This window comes from Vanessa tameamea, chromosome 22 (genome assembly GCF_037043105.1).
Source record: "Vanessa tameamea isolate UH-Manoa-2023 chromosome 22, ilVanTame1 primary haplotype, whole genome shotgun sequence".
NCBI classification, from domain to species: Eukaryota; Metazoa; Arthropoda; class Insecta; order Lepidoptera; family Nymphalidae; genus Vanessa; species Vanessa tameamea.
The window spans coordinates 7993086-8010776 of record NC_087330.1 but is presented as its reverse complement, the minus strand read 5'-3'; the positions used below and the strand labels follow the sequence as shown (position 1 = coordinate 8010776).

Genomic DNA, 17691 nt, shown 5'->3' with positions numbered 1-17691 from the left:
TTATTTAAGCGCAACTCTTAAATGGTTGTCGAAATAGACTTTATTATTTTTTTGTTTCTATTACAATGTTATAAAAGCAATGGTCGTTAGGTCACTTGGTGGTAGGGCTTCGTGTAAGCCCGTTTGGGTAGGTACCACCCACTCATCAGATATTCTACCGCCAAACAGCAGTAGGTACTCAGTATCGTTGTGTTCCGGTTTGAAGTGTGAGTGAGCCAGCGTAACTACAGGCACAAGGGACATAACGTCTTAGTTCCGGAGGTTGGTGGCGCATTAATATTTCTTACAGCGCCATTGTCTATGGGCGGTAGTGACCACTTACCATCAAGTGACCTATTTGCTCGTCCGCGTACCGATATCATAAAAAAGAAATATTCTGTTAAGTTTGACGTTTTCTTTTATTTGTTTCAAGCTAGATTACTATAAAATTAGCTTGTTTGTATGTTGGGGATGATCTAAACAATGAACCATTCGTAAAAAAATACTGGTATTAATTACGTTACTGTCATATAATTATCTTCCATTAATAAATTGTATCCGTACGAAGGGGTGGGTCGCTAGTTTATGTATATTCCTAACAAAAGTCCCCAGCACAATTTTAAACTAATAAATATTAATACAAAAGTTATATTGTCTAGTCCAAACTCGTATAATTAAGATTTCGTCTGATTCTGCTAATGTAGCGTTTGTTCAGCAAACTGTATAAATGCGTGGGATAAAGCGGTAGGTATGTAAATATTTAAAAAAATATCTGAATTGTTTATTGTTTTGAATTGTAATACATTTTTAATATTCTATGTAATGCTAACCGATTTTGACTGAACAGTTCAAGACCTAATTATTTAACAAAACAAGTATTTCAATTTAATATATAAAATAAATATTTGACAACATCACATACATTACTCTGATCCCAATGTAAGTAGCTAAAGCACTTGCGTTATGGAAAATCACAAGTAACGACGGTACCACAAACACCCAGAATTAAGACAACATAGAAAACTAATGAACTTTTTCTACATCGACTCGGCGGGGAATCGACCCGGGACCTCGGAGTGGCGTATCCATGAAAACCGATGTACACACTCCTCCACACAGGAGGTCGTCGTTTCAATATAACATACAATTTTACATTTTGGACAAATTTAGATTAGATCCTTGATGAGATGAGATGAGATGAGACTCAAGATTTACATATCATTAAGAAATCTTCATAGCTTAATCAATCAATTAAGCCTATCTACATTAGTTTTATAGTTTAGTTTAGTATTGTAGTTTAAGACATTTTTAATTAAATAATAATTAACTTTTTATATGAACTGCAATTTAAAACTCATAATTAAACCTCATACGAAAAAAAAAGAGGTTTCGCTAAGAACTAAAGTCATAAGTGATTTAAAGGAGGAAGGTATTAAATTAGTATATTAGTTATAGAACTGATCCGTTGAGTTTGGCTGTCGATCGTTAATCGCTCTGAATACCCCTACAGCCAGGTGGATCTGAAGAAGGTGAGACTAGTTGTGGAAGTTTTGACGCACCTTGAGAGACATTCGCAGCAGCAGATTGCGATTAATGGATCGTGATGATAAGAACAATTAATGCCGTCATTATTAGCTAAAAACAATTGATGTTAATAAAAAATAAAAATCAAAATATACTTTATTCAAGTAGCACTTTTGTATCATCATTTTACAAACTACATTAAGTGAAGCTACCACCGGAAATCGGCGTTGCAAGATATATTAACCATTCCTTACATCATTGCATTTTACATTACATTAACAGCCTGTAAATTTCCGACAGCTGGGCTAAGGCCTCCTCTCCATTTGCGGAGAAGATTTGGAGCATATTCCACCACGCTGCTTCAATGCGGGTAAATACACATGTGGCAAAATTTCGTTGAAATTAGACACATGCAGTTTTCCTCACGATGTTTTCCTTCACAGCCTCGCACGAGATGAATTATAAACACAAATTAAGCACATGAAAAATCAGTAGTGCTTGGCTGGGTTTGAACCCGAAATCATCGATTAAGATGCACGCGTTCTAACCACTGGGCCATCTCGATTCATTCCATACATCGCCGATACGCAAACCTTGAGAACTAAAATCTTAAGTCACATGCTATTTATATTATTAATGAATGTTAAAATAATTATTAATTACTTCATTTTACAAAGAACAATAAATCACCGTCGTAGTATCATCTTCGATTGCGAATAAACGGAATTGTGGATATGCTTTTACTTATCCTTCACCTTAGACCTTGAACCTGACCTTGACCTTGATCTTAGTCATTTTTTCACAAAATCTCTTATCTATCTTCCTTCGTGAATAATAAGTTTATCATTATGTATATTTTAAATTTTATCCAAAAAGTATTATCTTTCGTAATGTATCTGTTTTGCGTCATATTCTTTAGTGGAACTTAGTTCTGATTGACGACTACCGCCTGAAAGCAGTACCTATTCCATCATTGTGTGACGTCACAAGATCACTTGCGAATAGTACCATATCGTTCCAACAGAAGTACCACTGTTATACTCCTTTACGTCGAGTTTCATAGCAGCGTTGCAGAACTACCGATAGTTGAATTCGAAAACTATTCAGAATAGTATCGCTGAGCACAAGATGAATTATAAACACAAAAAAACACAAGAAAATTCAGTGATGCTTGCCTGGGTTTGAACCCACAATCATCGGTTAAGATGCACGCGTTCTATTTGGACCATATCAGCACAGGCTCAGCATTTTTTTTAATATGAGTACCTAAATATTGTCTTACATAAATAGTCATGAGACACTCGAATATGACCTGTCTTATATCAAATTTCATTGGCTAGGTATGTCTTTGAAACACAAATAAATATGAACTTAAAAAACACAATTTGTGTACGTTGAGTATTCGATATTAATAATCGTAAAGGATAATGAATTTAATTAAATTGTTAAATTTAAGAAAACTAATACCATTTACTGTAAAAGAGTAATTACTGAGTTTCTTTCTGGTATTTTCAGATTTAATTTACAATCTTTATGGATGACGGCTTAAGTTTTAATTAATCTTTTAAATAAAGATTCAGGGTGCCTGTAGAGTCCTATTTCGATAATAATTTTAATGAATCAAGAAGGAAATTGCGTATAAAAAATAAATATTATTACATAATGTTTCTTGTCTCGATGACCTAGTACATGATCTAAGTTGCAAAAGTCTCTAAACAAAATTAAATTCGAATCGATTTGTTCCTTCAGGGATAAAGCACAATAAACAGTGCTTTAATAAAATATATATGACACATATATTTTATCCTGGGTAAGAAATAAAACCACATCGACGCTAATAATAGGCCACAGTATCACGTGGAATGTTAAGCGAGGAACGATAATTATCAGTATATATGTTACTGTGACAGAAGAACATCGTGCGGTCAAGTTTTTGTGTTCGCAATGTTTATTTCGTGTTTAATATATATATTTTTATCATATGGACTTTTGTATACTAATGGAGATGATGCGAAAGTCAGTCTTACATTTGTTATTGATGACACGGGTTCAATGTACAATGATATAGCTCAAGTTAAGGCTAAGACGAATGAAGTGTTCGATGCTGTTTTACACGCAAATGCTTCGAAAATAGACGATTTTATTTTGATAACTTTCAACGATCCTTGTAAGTGATAATTTTTTAATGTTATCTACTTTATTTATTTGATGTTGTTTTGCTCTGTATTCAGTTAATCTGTATTAAATTGTTATATATTGTTACGAAAAAAGATTTGATGTTTTTTTTTGTGTTTTTATATTTTTCATATATTGTAAAGAAAAATCTAAAGGCTAATAACGTTGTATTTATTATATCTATAGAATAATTATATTTTTTTCATTATAAATTACAAGATCCTTAATTATAGATGCGAAATTACGAACCATAACGAGAGATCGAAATGAATTTAAAAGAGCCCTTAGTTCTATAAGTGTCGATGGTGGGGGTGACTGCCCAGAGTACACGATGGCTGGAATTGAACTAGCTTTAGAGAAAAGCAAATCAAATTCATATTTCTATGTATTCACGGACGCATCGGCCAAAGATTATAATCAATTCGACCGGATAAAGAGTTTAAGCCAAAAGAAATCAATCCAGGTGAAGTATTAATTTGCGTTGATTGCGTTGAATTTTATCTGATCTTATATATTTTATTTAAATTATTAATTTTATTATAGTTTACGTTTCCTGTTTGTGTAGTATATTTATATCGTTTCAACTATTATATTATATCATTATTTAAATAATGTCATTGTGAAATCAACAGTATGAAATTATTGCCATTAGATAGTACTCTTTGTTACCAAAGCTTAATAATGGCACTCAAAATTGTGGCAATTGTTCCAGAATATAGGTATCCTCTAGATCAGTGACTTTTGATACTGGTGTCAGGGCTCTAAGCATGCTGGTAGGTAGTTTCCCAGCTTGAGTACTGCCAGCAGCTACGGTGTCGTTACATGCACGAGGGATGCAACGTCTTATTTTTCATAGTTTTCATTGACATTATATGGAGTGTTTGATACATATTCTATCAGCGGCAGTGTCCACCAGTCAGCACGTATCTGTCTCAACAGCTTGTATTATAATGCAATGCTTTACTATCAATATATGATTTAATAAATACGTTTATTTCCACTTAGGTATCTTTTCTCCTAACTGGCATTTGCGGGAGTTTAAATGATCGAGACTATCTTGTTTTTGAGGAACTTTCTGAAGCAACGTCAGGACAAGTGTTTCATATTAAAAAGCACGATATCAATAAGGTGAGCTAACCCTATGTCTGTCCTGTTTACATATGCCATATGATTCCTTCGTATTATTTTACTATGGTATCAGTTTTTTGGACAGCTAACCTGTTAATATGAACTTTTGCGATACTCAAAATATTCTTTATTTAAGCTTTATGAAGGCACATTTAAAGAGTCACGAAACCCGATTTAATCGAATTTAAAGCAATTATCGCTTTATATTATATTAATTATATATTACGTTATATATTTTATAACATACTATATTCCATTGAGAATGATCAATAAGATACTAAGTATCTTAGTTAGTGTTTTTTTCAAATTTAATACATATTGAAATTTATTAGTTAAAACGATTAAATTATTATGAAGGATATTTTCATTACAAATGCCCTTTAAATATTGTTACCGTTTCATTACTTCAATTAAAAGTATACTGACGCATCTAATTTTGCATGTTCTGTTTTGAAGAACCTATAGAGTACCTATTGAAGTTTTAAAGCGTGACTATGTTATGCAAAATGATAACTTAAAAATAAGAGAGATTCAATTATGATATATTGCTTGAACTCCAGAACTACTTGTCTGAATTAAAATTAAAAACATTTTGCATTTACTAGTACATCTTGAAGAACTATTTATTTATTATACGTAAGCAACTACGTTATACCCTCGAGCATTGAACGACCTTACTAATTTCAATCACATATTGAAAAAACGTGAATTAATAAGGTTTAATGAAGGTGGAATTAGTTATACATTGATTTCCACGCGTAATAAGCAGTAATTCAGAAGAGTAACTACTGAGTATCTTCACGGTTTAATCTACATTCAGAACCGGTAGCTTTAAATTTATTTAAATCTTGTAAAACGATTCAAACGTGCTCCAAGGGTTTACTTGAATAATTTATATTTTGATTATGATTTTTGTAATATAGAATAGTCGATAAGCTAGACTAGACTAGTTGAATTCCAGCCTATTAACTTTTTTTACCTTTTGAGGAGAAGGTTTGGAGCTTACTCCGTCACTCTGCTCCAATGTGTGTTGGTGGATGCACGTTACAGATTCTCATCTAACATGTACAGTTTTCTTAACGATGTTTTCCTTTACCGCCGAGCACGAGATAAATTCAGTGTTGCTTAAGCGGCGATGCCGTGATTTCCCAGTGGTAACAGACTCACGTCTTGTTCAGTACCTACTCAGGTGGGCTTGAACGAATGCTTGATACGATGATGTGCTACAGCTACAGCTACTTTTGGTTTGTTCGCTAGCAAGAAAAATATATTCTTTCCTTTTTGCTTGCATAAACGAATATTAAGTTTGATAATATATTATATGATGACAATTTACTTTATAAACTTGATGCCTCTGATGTATTTTTTAATTCGATACGATTTTCATGAATTCCAAATATATATTTTTATTTCGTGATAATAACAAATCAATTCAATTTAAAGTAATAACATAATATTTTGCGCTCAATTAAAATCATATCCAAACGATTCTCAAGCTATAAATAATAACCATTTGTAAAAATAATTAAGATAGCACATTAAATAAACATTGTGTTTTAATATTTGTAGATAATAAATTACATCATAGCATCGATCACACACAAAAAGACAACTTTACGCCAAAAACTTTATGAAAACGGCAGTTTAAAGAAATTGACGGTACGTAAAATATTTATTACTTTGAACAGATATTTTATTGTAATTTCTAGTTTACACTATTGCAGTCCCGCTGCTGAGTTTGAAAATTTCTTGGCTTTTATGATTCATTCTAAACAGCAGGGTGGAGTTACTGTGCTCCAAAAGGAATCTTTTTGCTGCGAATGGGAAATAGGTGTGCATAACAGTCCTGCTGCATTAGTCTTACTCTTCTATAAATTTCAATTTTATGTCGCCGTGCATTTAAATGTAAACCTTTTCAATAAACATTTAAGATGTTTATTGCAATAACAATTTTTGACAATTTTGTTGGTAAATAACGCCTTATTCATTCCGAATAAGACGTTTTGATAACAATACTCTTTATATTATTACAGTTCACTGTAGATAGTAAGGTGTGGGATGTTATAATATCTATATCAGCGAAAAATCCAAAGATTAAGGTCATTGATCCGGATGGCAATGTTGCAGTCACAAAAGATATTTCAACTACAGAGATGTCATATGTAAGTTATAGTTCAATATATGTTTCAATATGAATACAAAGTCTCTTCACGAAGGTTATTGTTTCGTGAAGTTATAGAAACAACGCGTAAACGTCTCGCTGTAGATTTTTTTTTTATGATATCGGTGTCCGGTCGAACAAATGGTGGCCCTGATGATAAGTGGTCACCACTATCCATAGACAATGGCGCTGTAAGAAATATTAATCATTCCTTACATAGCCAAAGCGCCACCAACCTTGGGAACTAAGATGTTATGTCCCTTGTGCCTGTAGTTTTACTGGGTACACCTTTCAAACCGGAACACACCAATACTAAGTACTGTTGTTTGGCGGTAGAATATCTGATGAGTGGATGGTACATACCCAGACGGGCTTGCACAAAGCCCTACCATCAAATAAAATTGCTAAAACAACCGATGTTTTACATAATATTTAATTGTATATTTAGAATTTCAACTATAATGGCGTTTATGTTTTCTCACGGAGGTCCGTGGTCGAGTGGTGTGTACACCGGTTTTCATGGGTACGCCACTCCGAGGTCCCGGGTTCGATTCCCGGCCGAGACGATGTAGAAAAAAATCAATAGTTTTCTATGTTGTCTTGGGTCTGGGTGTTTGTGATACCGTCGTTCCTTCTGATATTCCATAACACAAGTGCTTTAGCTACTTACATTGGGATCAGAGTAATGTATGTGATGTTGTCCAATATTTAATCAACATAATGTACCGAATCATCATTGAATCGGCTTATTGAGTATCTATTTTCCTCTCTAAGATGGGCAAATTGAACACAAAGCCTGGTGTTTATACGATCGAATTATCCAGTAATAGTAAAACTTCAGTAGTTGTAACTGGATCCACTTCTGTTTCCTTCCAACATGGCTTCGCATACGTCAAACCTGCGTCCATAAATGAAACATCTACTATGCCTGTTCCAGGTAAATATGAAAGTATTAAATAAACAAATATGATACTTAAACTTATACATTTATTTTTATTCTTTTATGATATACGTTGGCGGACCGATGAATGCCTAAGGTGGTAAGTGGTCGCCATCGCCCAAAGGTTTGGCGCCCTAAAAAAACAGTGTGTACCAAACCAGGGAACTAAGACCTTATGTCCCTTGTTCTGGCAGTTATATTGATTCGTTCACCATCCAGCTGGACAAATCAGTACTAGGTATAAGGTATTGCTGCTTGGCGGTAGAATATATGACGAGTGGGTGATACCTACCCAGAAGGGCTTAAAAAAAGTCTACCACCAAGTAAACACATTATTCAATCACATAAGATCTCAGCGGTGCTAGCTAGTAACAACGGAATAGGTTTAAGTACTCTTCGTTTAGTCAATATGAATCCCAGAAAATACCATCCATCTTTAAATCAATATGGGGCTATTAAACTCAAGTGTTCTACTCAAATAGTCTTCGCAAGACAGACAACCTGTTATTTTGGTTATCTCAAGTTGTTATTTGTACTTATATTTTTTTACATCCAGGTGTGAAGTCATATCTATCGATAGCTTTAAATAATGACAAAAAAGACGTCGTTTTGAAAACAGCTGAACTAAGAGATCTGGATGATAACGTAATCAAAGAACTACCGTTGACATTAATAGATCCAGAGAAGCAATTCTACATAACAGATCCTTTTATTCCGCCAAGTACATTGTTCAAAATTGCGGTAAGTAATACTAATCGAATTAAAATAATTAGATTATATTAAATGTACAAAAAACCTCTATGAAAGAAAAGTGAGCTACCAATATGTAGTGATAAAATAAACATACATATGTATGTAGATAAATCACTCATAGAAGATATATTTGTTAAATATTAAATACTTTGGTTAGAAAGTATAATATTTTATAGATTCATATTCTGACTGAACTTCATTGCATCAAATGCCATATAAAATTTGAATAATTAATTGTTCCTATATTTAAGGTAAATGGCTTCACAGAAACAAATGAAAAAATAACGAGGATATCATCAACGACGGTAGAGCTACAGAAACCAGAATTGGGTAAGTTTTACAGACATTCAATTCTTGAGACCATCGAGTAATTTTTGTAATCCTATTATTGAAAGTATAAATTTGAAATTATGATTACAGAAAAGTCTTTGACCAAAAAATCGCCCCAGGTAACTCTTCTAAGCGATGACAAAATTGAAGTTGAATACGGCCAAGCTGTTGATATTAAATGCAAATTGCACGGATTTCCTAAGCCTGATGCCTTGTGGGAAGGTACATCGGGCATCACAGGACCTGCTACGGTAACGATCAATAAATTCAACAATAATTAAATAGAGTTGATACCTTAAGTGCGCAGATATTTAAGAAACGTTTAACTTGCAGGTAGTGCCAGTCGATCTCCCATATGACTATATGACTGTTCTCACAATCGATAAGGTGGTTGAAAATTCAACAATTACTTGCAAAGCTATAAATTCAGAAGGAGAGAGTTCTAAATCAGTGAAAATTGAAATAAAAACCTACTTGAACGTGATTGAATATCCCAAAGGTTGGTTACTCATTTATTTTAATATTAATGAGTTGGTTTCGACTGGTGTGAATAGTTAATCCAGTTATATTTACTATACAAATAGTCTTTTAACTCGATATTAAATAACGTTAATTAATTCCAGAAGATATTTTACTTAAGGATAATCACGAGTAAAATTATTATAAAACATCCACGCACAAGGTTTCGCAATTAAAATATATTCAGTAATATATTATATTACAAATCGACTATATTATTTCATACACAACAAATATTCTCTAATGACCTCAATTTATTTTTCAGACATAACACTTGAATATGGCAAAACAATTGATTTAAAATTTATAATTAACGCTTCTCCGCCTGCAATAATAAGTTGGTACAAAAATGACAAGCAAATCACTGTAAACGATAATTACAACCTTTCATCTGACAATACAATTTTAACAATAAGAAATATGCTTCCAAAACTAAAAGGAAAATATACAGTCAAAGCATTCAATGATAACACGGAAAGAAACGTTACATTTAACGTTTCCATAATCGGAGCCGGTAAACATATATATATTATATATTCTGATAAATATTTAATATGCAATTTAAATAATGTATTTAAATTTGTCTCTTTTTTAGAACCACCTGTAATCGATAAATCTGTAACTACATATTTTGCTAAGGAAGGTTCTGATGTAGATATAAATTGCAGGTAAATAAAAAAAATAAAGTATTTAAATTTAATCGATAATATATTTTGTGGAGCAAAAGTAATAAATGAATTCATTATTATAATTAGAAATCTTGTTTGATGATAATCATATGATAGAAAGAAATATGGAATTTTTATATTGTTCTTAGATTATTAAAGGGTAAGCCGATACCAACGATATCTTGGTCGCTGGTCGTTGATGACAGTACTGAAAATAAAGAATTAGATGAAACAGGAGAAACAATTCACATTACAAATATTAAAACCGACGATACTGGAAATTACATATGTTTGGCGCGTAATGAAATCGGAGAAGACTCTCATAGCACTGAACTATACGTTGAGTGTGAGTTATTATCGAATTAATAACAAATTAAGCACAGCTTCATTGTTATTTACATTTATTGTATCATTTTAGACCCTCCATCGATCGAAGAAGGTGATGAAACCCTAAATATAGTGAAAGGTGATCAAGTAACTCTAGTCTGTTCTCTGAATGGTTTTCCCTATCCTGATATACGATGGTTTAAAAATAAATCTGAAATTAATGATACTAGTAAATATCGTACTCACAACAATAACGTCCTGCGGTCAGTATATCAAGTATTTATTTATTGTTAATAGCTATTCGTAATACGGGAATTTACATTGTTGTTATCATTACTCATAAACATCATTCAGCTGTTTAATTGTATTCGTATTATCTCCTATGTCATTGGTTTCATAGCTTATAAGACTGTAGATTTCGAGTTTATGGGTTTAAATCCGGGGATCATTAAAAAAGTATTTATGCGAGTTTTTTTGTCGTTTTTTCTGGAGGTTGTTTTCCGATATGGTCATAGTGTTGAATTATTTACGATTGAAAAATGTTTTATTATATTACCTGAATAAAGTACCATTGATTCACCGATTAACAAGTTATTTGGTATTTTCTGGTATTGAATTCTCAGTAACAGCCCGAAGTTGAGAAGTTTTATGAGATTATGAGATGTCCATTCCTATTCTTTCGCGTTCACTATTCATAAAATTTTACTAATATTATTCTATATTAATGATGAAAAAAATTTTATTACTCGGTTAAAGTAAAGTTTTTATCTTTTATAGATTCAGAGGTTCACTTAGCGATGCTGGTATTTATACATGTGAGGCATCCAACGCTCTTGGAAGGGCAGAAAGAAATATTAATTTGAATATATATGGTAAGTAAAAAATTACAAAGTATACACAGATTACACAGTAGATAAATAAAATACATTTTTTAATTTTTTTTTATCGTATGATACATATAAAAAAGTATAGTATTAGTATTATATTTATGTATCTAGATAGAATGTCACAATACAAAAGAACTAAAAATAACGAGCTAACTGTTTTATCTTAGTGTGCATGACATCTTCGCTTGACACTCGTCAAACGTCATAATTTTAACTTTACTAGTGTACCTGTATTTAGCGGCCAACTGTTGGCTACTATTTTTTTCGACGCGTTCTCAACTTTAACAGTACCTAGATGTATAAATAATCGAAGGTTAATTATTTTTAAAGTATAGTCGCAATGTAATTAATTAATTAAGAAATAATATTCCAATTTAACCCTCATTTTAAGCTCATTACTTGTGTTAGGATTGGGGACAACAATAGTACAAGGGGAAGGGATCGATCCTTCGTCTTTTTACATCCTTAGGCGGCCCATGACCGGTTACACTATTGATATTATAATATTTATTTCGTGTCAACTTGCGTTATATTAAATATTTTTTTTATTTCTTCTACAATCTTAAGTAATTTTATCGTTAACAGCATAATAATTAAATAAAGATTTGATTAAATATTTCGTAACAGGTCCTGTCCAAATCGAACCTCCTACAGAAAGTGTTCTGAATATAATAGTTGGAAATTCTTTGGAGTTACCTTGTGTTGCTGAAGGTTATCCCGAGCCAAAAACGAAATGGATTTTCAAAAATTTCGATCCGAAATCTTTACCGAAGCTATTAAGGTAGGCGAAAGCTAATCTAAATTATAAAAATCATTGCATGATATATATATATATATATATATATATATAATATATATATATTATAGCCGAGATAGATGTGACTTGCAAAATGAAATCAGAAAAATAGAACAGATTTTTCACGTGTTATTTTTTTTTGTGGATAAATATGTGCTGAAGTAATGCATGATCCCACAATAATTCTCAGCCAGCGTAATGTACATTAAAAATAAAGAAAAAACCTATAAATATCTCACTGCTGCTTTAATTTCTCCTCTCCCTTTGAGGAGGTATGCAAATAGTTTGCAAGTTTCCTCAAGATATTTTGCTTCACCGTCGTGCACGAAATTAGTAAATACAAATTAAGCACATAAAAATTCAGTGGAGCTTGGATTTGTTTGAACCAGCAATTATCGATTAACATCCATGATTGCCATCTGGGCTCCCCTGTGTGATGTAACAAGCTCTAAATCTTCTTTTAAGCTGTTGTTAAAAAGAAGATTTATTTCTGGTGAGAATATGTTGAAACATTAAATGAGTGGGGGAGATTGTGACACGGTAAGTTAGGTAACAATCATAAAAAATTATATTAGAATATTACTACAATATACGAACTAGATTTTTGACATATCAAAATTCAAGATTTATCATATTGTAAAAGTTTTAAAAATAAGAAGAGGTAGGTACTTAAATTTTATATATATTTTCAGAGCTGATAGAATGAACTCTATCAAAATACCACGAGTCCAAATTGAAGATGAAGGGTTTTATGTTTGTAAGGCACGTAATTATGCTGATACAGCTGTTATTACGTATGAAGTTCATGTATTAGGTAAAAACAATTTAATATAATGTAACTGGTTTAACGAGTATTTACTTCTGTCGTTGTTGGTTTATAAATACGAGTACAATGAGTTTATAATGCTAAATTGAGGTTGATTAATATCAACTATCGGTAATTACTTAAATACATAGATGTTCGTTAGCAACTATTATTATTTAGTTACAAATGTGTACATATCATTATTTTTTTAATACCGTAAAACTTTAAAAAATTCGTTAAAGACAAAAATGAATCAATCGTGACAAAGAAGAGTAGAATAATTTTGCGAGGAGAAATAAATAAAGATTTATTAAAAAAATAGGATATAGTTTTGAACATAGAAAAATAATAATAATAATAATTAATAATAACATTTTTGCAGCACCTCCTTTTATTAAAAACAAGTTACCGGACAAAACTTTAAATGCTGTGGAAGGGGACTTAGTGTTACGAATTCCATGCGAGGCTGTTGGTAAACCAAAACCAACTGTATCTTGGATAGTGGACGGATTGAAACTTGCTCTAGGTAATATCATTTATAAATTCGTTTTACCAGAATTACCTTAAATTATCAATTTCAATATATTGCTACATATGTCAAAAACGATGTACCAACTTTAAGACGAAAATTGTAAATATAAATTACTATTTTGGGTTCGTATGTTTTTATATAATTTAAATTCCATTATCATTAAAATATCATAAAGAGATCAATATTATCATAATACTAGATCACGATGCTACTGTAAGACAAATAAGTGAGATAAGTCATATAGAACCCTTTACTTAAAAATCAATTAAACATCATGCACAAATTTAAAATTGCAAAATAAAATCCATGGTTTTGATATTTCAAAAAATTTCTTTTCGATTCTATAGAAGTACTGTGGCTATGAACTTGTTTATATTCGAACTACTAAATCGTTCTGAATCCTCTTCGCTGAAAATACAGAACTTTTTTCCCAATTATTTTGTTTAATTGATTGCTTTAAATCCGAAGCAAAAATGCAAATATGTAAAATTACGAAAAAAAATGCAACCCGAAGCGCGGACAGGTACGTGTAGGAAATTATAATAAATTTAAAAAAAAAGTTTTTTATTGTCTATTGCAGGGACTGACATGTTTGGTATTGAAGAAGACGGAACATTAATAATTAAAAATGTGAATAAATATTCCACGGGTACATATTTATGCAAAGCTGAAAATTCACTAGGTCATGTTTCAGAAGAATTCTATGTCAAAGTTTACCGTGAGTATAAACAGTTAGAATTTGAAAATAAATCAATTGTTTTGAGTAATATTATAATTGAATTTACGAAATAATTTGCTAACGTAACTAATAAAAACGTGAAATATCTTCTGCAATATAAAAACTGCGCAAAATGGCCAAAAAAATTAGCAGTATAAGTCGCAATTCTTATTATCTAGATGAGATTTGAACCAGGCATGTTATTAAATAGTAATGTTTTTGCAATATTGCCAAAATCCAAGATAACTAACTATAATTAGTCTAACTTAAATTAATATTTTTTATGTATTTATATATTGCATTCAAATATCTAGTCTACAAAAATGTTTTGATTTTTCTTTTGTAGCATATCCAAGAACACGTAACGTCCCTGTCAAAGAGTTAATAGAAGAAGGGACATCAGCTAACATTGAATGTGAACCTTCGCATGACGTTGGAGATTTAATTCGTTGGTATAAGGTACAATTTTCAATTTTATTTTTATACTAGATGTGCCCGCGACCTCGTGCGCGTTTGAATTTAACAAAAAGTTATTGTTGTAGCTTAAGTTACTCCTTATTAGATCAGCTGCCAATAAAAGTCCATTCAAAATCGGTCCAGAGATTAGCCGGAACAAACAATCAGACAAAAATGAAAAAAAAAATGTTATTTTGGTATATGTACCGTGTATACATACATATGCATTTAGTAAAAAGCGGTTATTGTAATACAGTCTTATTATTGTAACCGATAATATTGTTTGAAATTATTTGTGATTTGTTTACAGAATGGAGTACTCATTTCAACTGGTCCCTTGACCTTGCGCCGTGCTTCGCCATCAGATTCAGGGTTATACAGTTGCAGAGTGAGCAATTATGTATCATCGCATTCATCTCACAAGATGGTCATCGTTGGGCGTAAACCTCGTTTTAATTCTGAGGAAGAAACTAGAATTGAATTTTTTGAAGGAGCAAACGTTTTCTTCGTATGCAGCGCTACTGGATTTCCAAATCCAACCGTAAGATAGATTTAATTACCATAATTTTCTCTTCAATTAAATTAAACTATTTAATACTATATTATTTTTACTATTAATACAATGCATAAAATAATGAAATATCGGAAATAATAATTATAAGAGGAATTGATGGTCTATTATTATGTTCATCAGCGTTTAAATTCGTATCTTGATCTTTTAGAGTATTAGCCCATTCTTAATTCATATTTTGTTTTTGTTGAAATATTTATATACCGTGATACTTTACTTGTTCTGTTGTCATAACAAGTTAATGCAAGAAAAAGCACACAACGTCAACGATGAGATTTTATTTCCTTTGAATTAATTTAAAATTTTTTTATATAATATAATTTTCGTCGTCTTCTTTTGCTTTAGATCACGTGGTCTCACAATGGGAGGAAAATTGAAAAAACGTCTGCCACAATTGATCTCGTAATGAAAGTTAGTGATATTGGAGAGTACGAATGCCAAGTGTCGAACGATTTCGGTAAAATTAGCCGTACCTTTAATATTGTCGCTGATGGTGAGTTTTTTACTTTAATTCAAATGAGTATTTTGGTTAAACTCGTGTTGTTATTCGTCGTTATTTTGTCGGATAGTTTAGCAATTTTTGCGATGTGCTTCTATTTTATAAAAACATTTGGAATAGTTGAAATAAATTTAATTAAACGATTATCATCTAAAATTTGTTTACGACTTTTTTTTCTTCAAGGCTTGCATTAATTATGGGGTATTTATTTTTAGATTGTTTGTTAAACATTGAGAATAACTTTAATACATACAAACCGCTTATACTGTCGCTTAGCAAACGTTGGCCTCTATTTGAAATAAATGGTAGCTTCATGAGAATACCCAAAAACACTAAATTCCTATTGGTTTGCCCAACGAGCTATATAACCCACAAAAGTACAAACTTTGGCCAACAGAGGTTGGCAAGCTGTGTTGGAAATACGGAATTTCAAATAATAGGAAAAAATATCGATTTCGAGGATTTAAATTGTAACGAGGAAATTAAACCACTGTCGAAAAGCACTGGATTGCATTGCAGCAGGGGTAACACAGAGCTATTGAAAGTCGGTTACAGCTTGCGGTCCGAATTTCTGGGTGTCTACGATATCTGCTTCGATAAAGATAAAAATGTTACGTTATATTCAAGGCACCATATTCACCGATCTCTGGCAGATAGAGTTCCTGATATTCCAATTAAATTTACTGGCAGTAATCACTTACCTAAAGATTTTAATGCAATATACAAATGTAGAGATAAATGTTGTTTCGCTAAAAAGCAACTCGTGAATCCCAGGGATGTGTCTCCAGGATTCCCACAAGTGGCAACTTACAACGATTTAAATGTTTTACCACACTGGAGCACGTGCGGCACAGAGGTTAGATTTCAATTAAGATATTCACTTCTTAAAGAAACAATATAATTGAAGCAAATTTATTTACAGAATTGGGACGAGGTTGAGCGAAGAGTGAGGTCTCTTGTGAAATTCCTTGATTTCAAACTATCAGTTTGGACTGGAGCGTTTTATGATAAAAGTACTGATGCTGGGATTATTTTAAGATCTTCAGATCAACCTACACCACAGTATATGTGGAAGGTAATAATAATTGTATCATTATTAAGTCTTATGTGTAATCATCAAGCGAGCATATAAAGTCGTCGTAAATTATACATAATGCAGTTTCAAAGTGATTTAAAATTTCACAAATATTTTAAAAATAAAAAAATATCAAAAATCTTAATTCAAAATCAAAATGTACTTTATTCAAGTGGGCTTTTACAGCACTTTTGAATCGTCATTTTACAAACTACATTAAGTGAAGCTACAACCGGCTTGGAATGTAGATTCTACCAAGAAGAACCGGCAAGAAACTTAATAATTACTCTTTTTTAAAATAATTAAATCTGAAACTATGATTTTTTTTTTTAGGTAATCCGAAATTTACAAGAGCAACAAGCCCTCGCAGTCATTCAAGTAAATAAGCCTAATTTAACCAAATCTGAAGCTGCACGTCATATGCTTTGTAAAGATGTATGTGGTGACACAGAATGGATGAGGAATCCTGAATGGCGAAACGTTACCAAAGGTTTTACCTACTGTTGCAGTTTGACAGATTTCAAAAAGGCATTTGGTTACGAAAACATCTTTAAGGGTAAAGCAAATCTTTTAAGAAAAATGCCACTTGTTTCCGAGCACTCCTTAACGTAAATATATAAATTATTCGAATTATTTTTAATTAACTTTTAAATATGTAATATTAATTTAGATGTTGTTCTTAAAACTTCATTTATAATTATGAAATAAAATCGATATGATTGGAAACGCCTTTCAATTTCTATTATTAATAGTGGTTCTTTTTATAGTATTACGTAATATTGTTATTATACAAATGTTAAAATAAATTAAGACACGATAATTTTTATATTATTTATTACAATGAAATA

The 17691-nt window shown here is 31.6% G+C and overlaps 1 protein-coding gene across 1 annotated transcript; it reads left to right on the top strand.

The window, feature by feature from the left end:
- The first annotated feature begins 3397 nt into the window (after nucleotides 1–3397).
- Nucleotides 3398–17477, top strand: LOC113397634 (hemicentin-1-like). Its single transcript, XM_026636049.2, has 25 exons — nucleotides 3398–3670; nucleotides 3912–4141; nucleotides 4684–4806; nucleotides 6376–6465; nucleotides 6840–6968; nucleotides 7742–7904; nucleotides 8464–8648; nucleotides 8912–8990; nucleotides 9081–9241; nucleotides 9324–9489; nucleotides 9775–10023; nucleotides 10105–10177; nucleotides 10327–10523; nucleotides 10596–10767; nucleotides 11282–11376; nucleotides 12019–12172; nucleotides 12880–13001; nucleotides 13375–13518; nucleotides 14105–14242; nucleotides 14589–14701; nucleotides 15009–15239; nucleotides 15615–15762; nucleotides 15984–16624; nucleotides 16691–16843; nucleotides 17177–17477. The coding sequence occupies exons 1-25, from the start codon at nucleotides 3448–3450 to the stop codon at nucleotides 17453–17455; spliced, it is 4458 nt and encodes a 1485-aa protein (XP_026491834.2). The 5' UTR covers nucleotides 3398–3447; the 3' UTR covers nucleotides 17456–17477.
- Nucleotides 17478–17691: the final 214 nt, after the last annotated feature.

What these genes read in the sequence shown, in the direction of transcription:
- LOC113397634 (XM_026636049.2), top strand. Translation starts at nt 3,448, where the DNA reads ATGTTTATTTCGTGTTTAATATATATATTTTTATCATATGGACTTTTG. An exon ending in ATTTAATTCGTTGGTATAAG is followed by an intron (nt 14,702 to 15,008) that starts GTACAATTTTCA and finishes ATTTGTTTACAG; the next exon opens with AATGGAGTACTCATTTCAAC. An exon ending in GGAGCACGTGCGGCACAGAG is followed by an intron (nt 16,625 to 16,690) that starts GTTAGATTTCAA and finishes ATTTATTTACAG; the next exon opens with AATTGGGACGAGGTTGAGCG.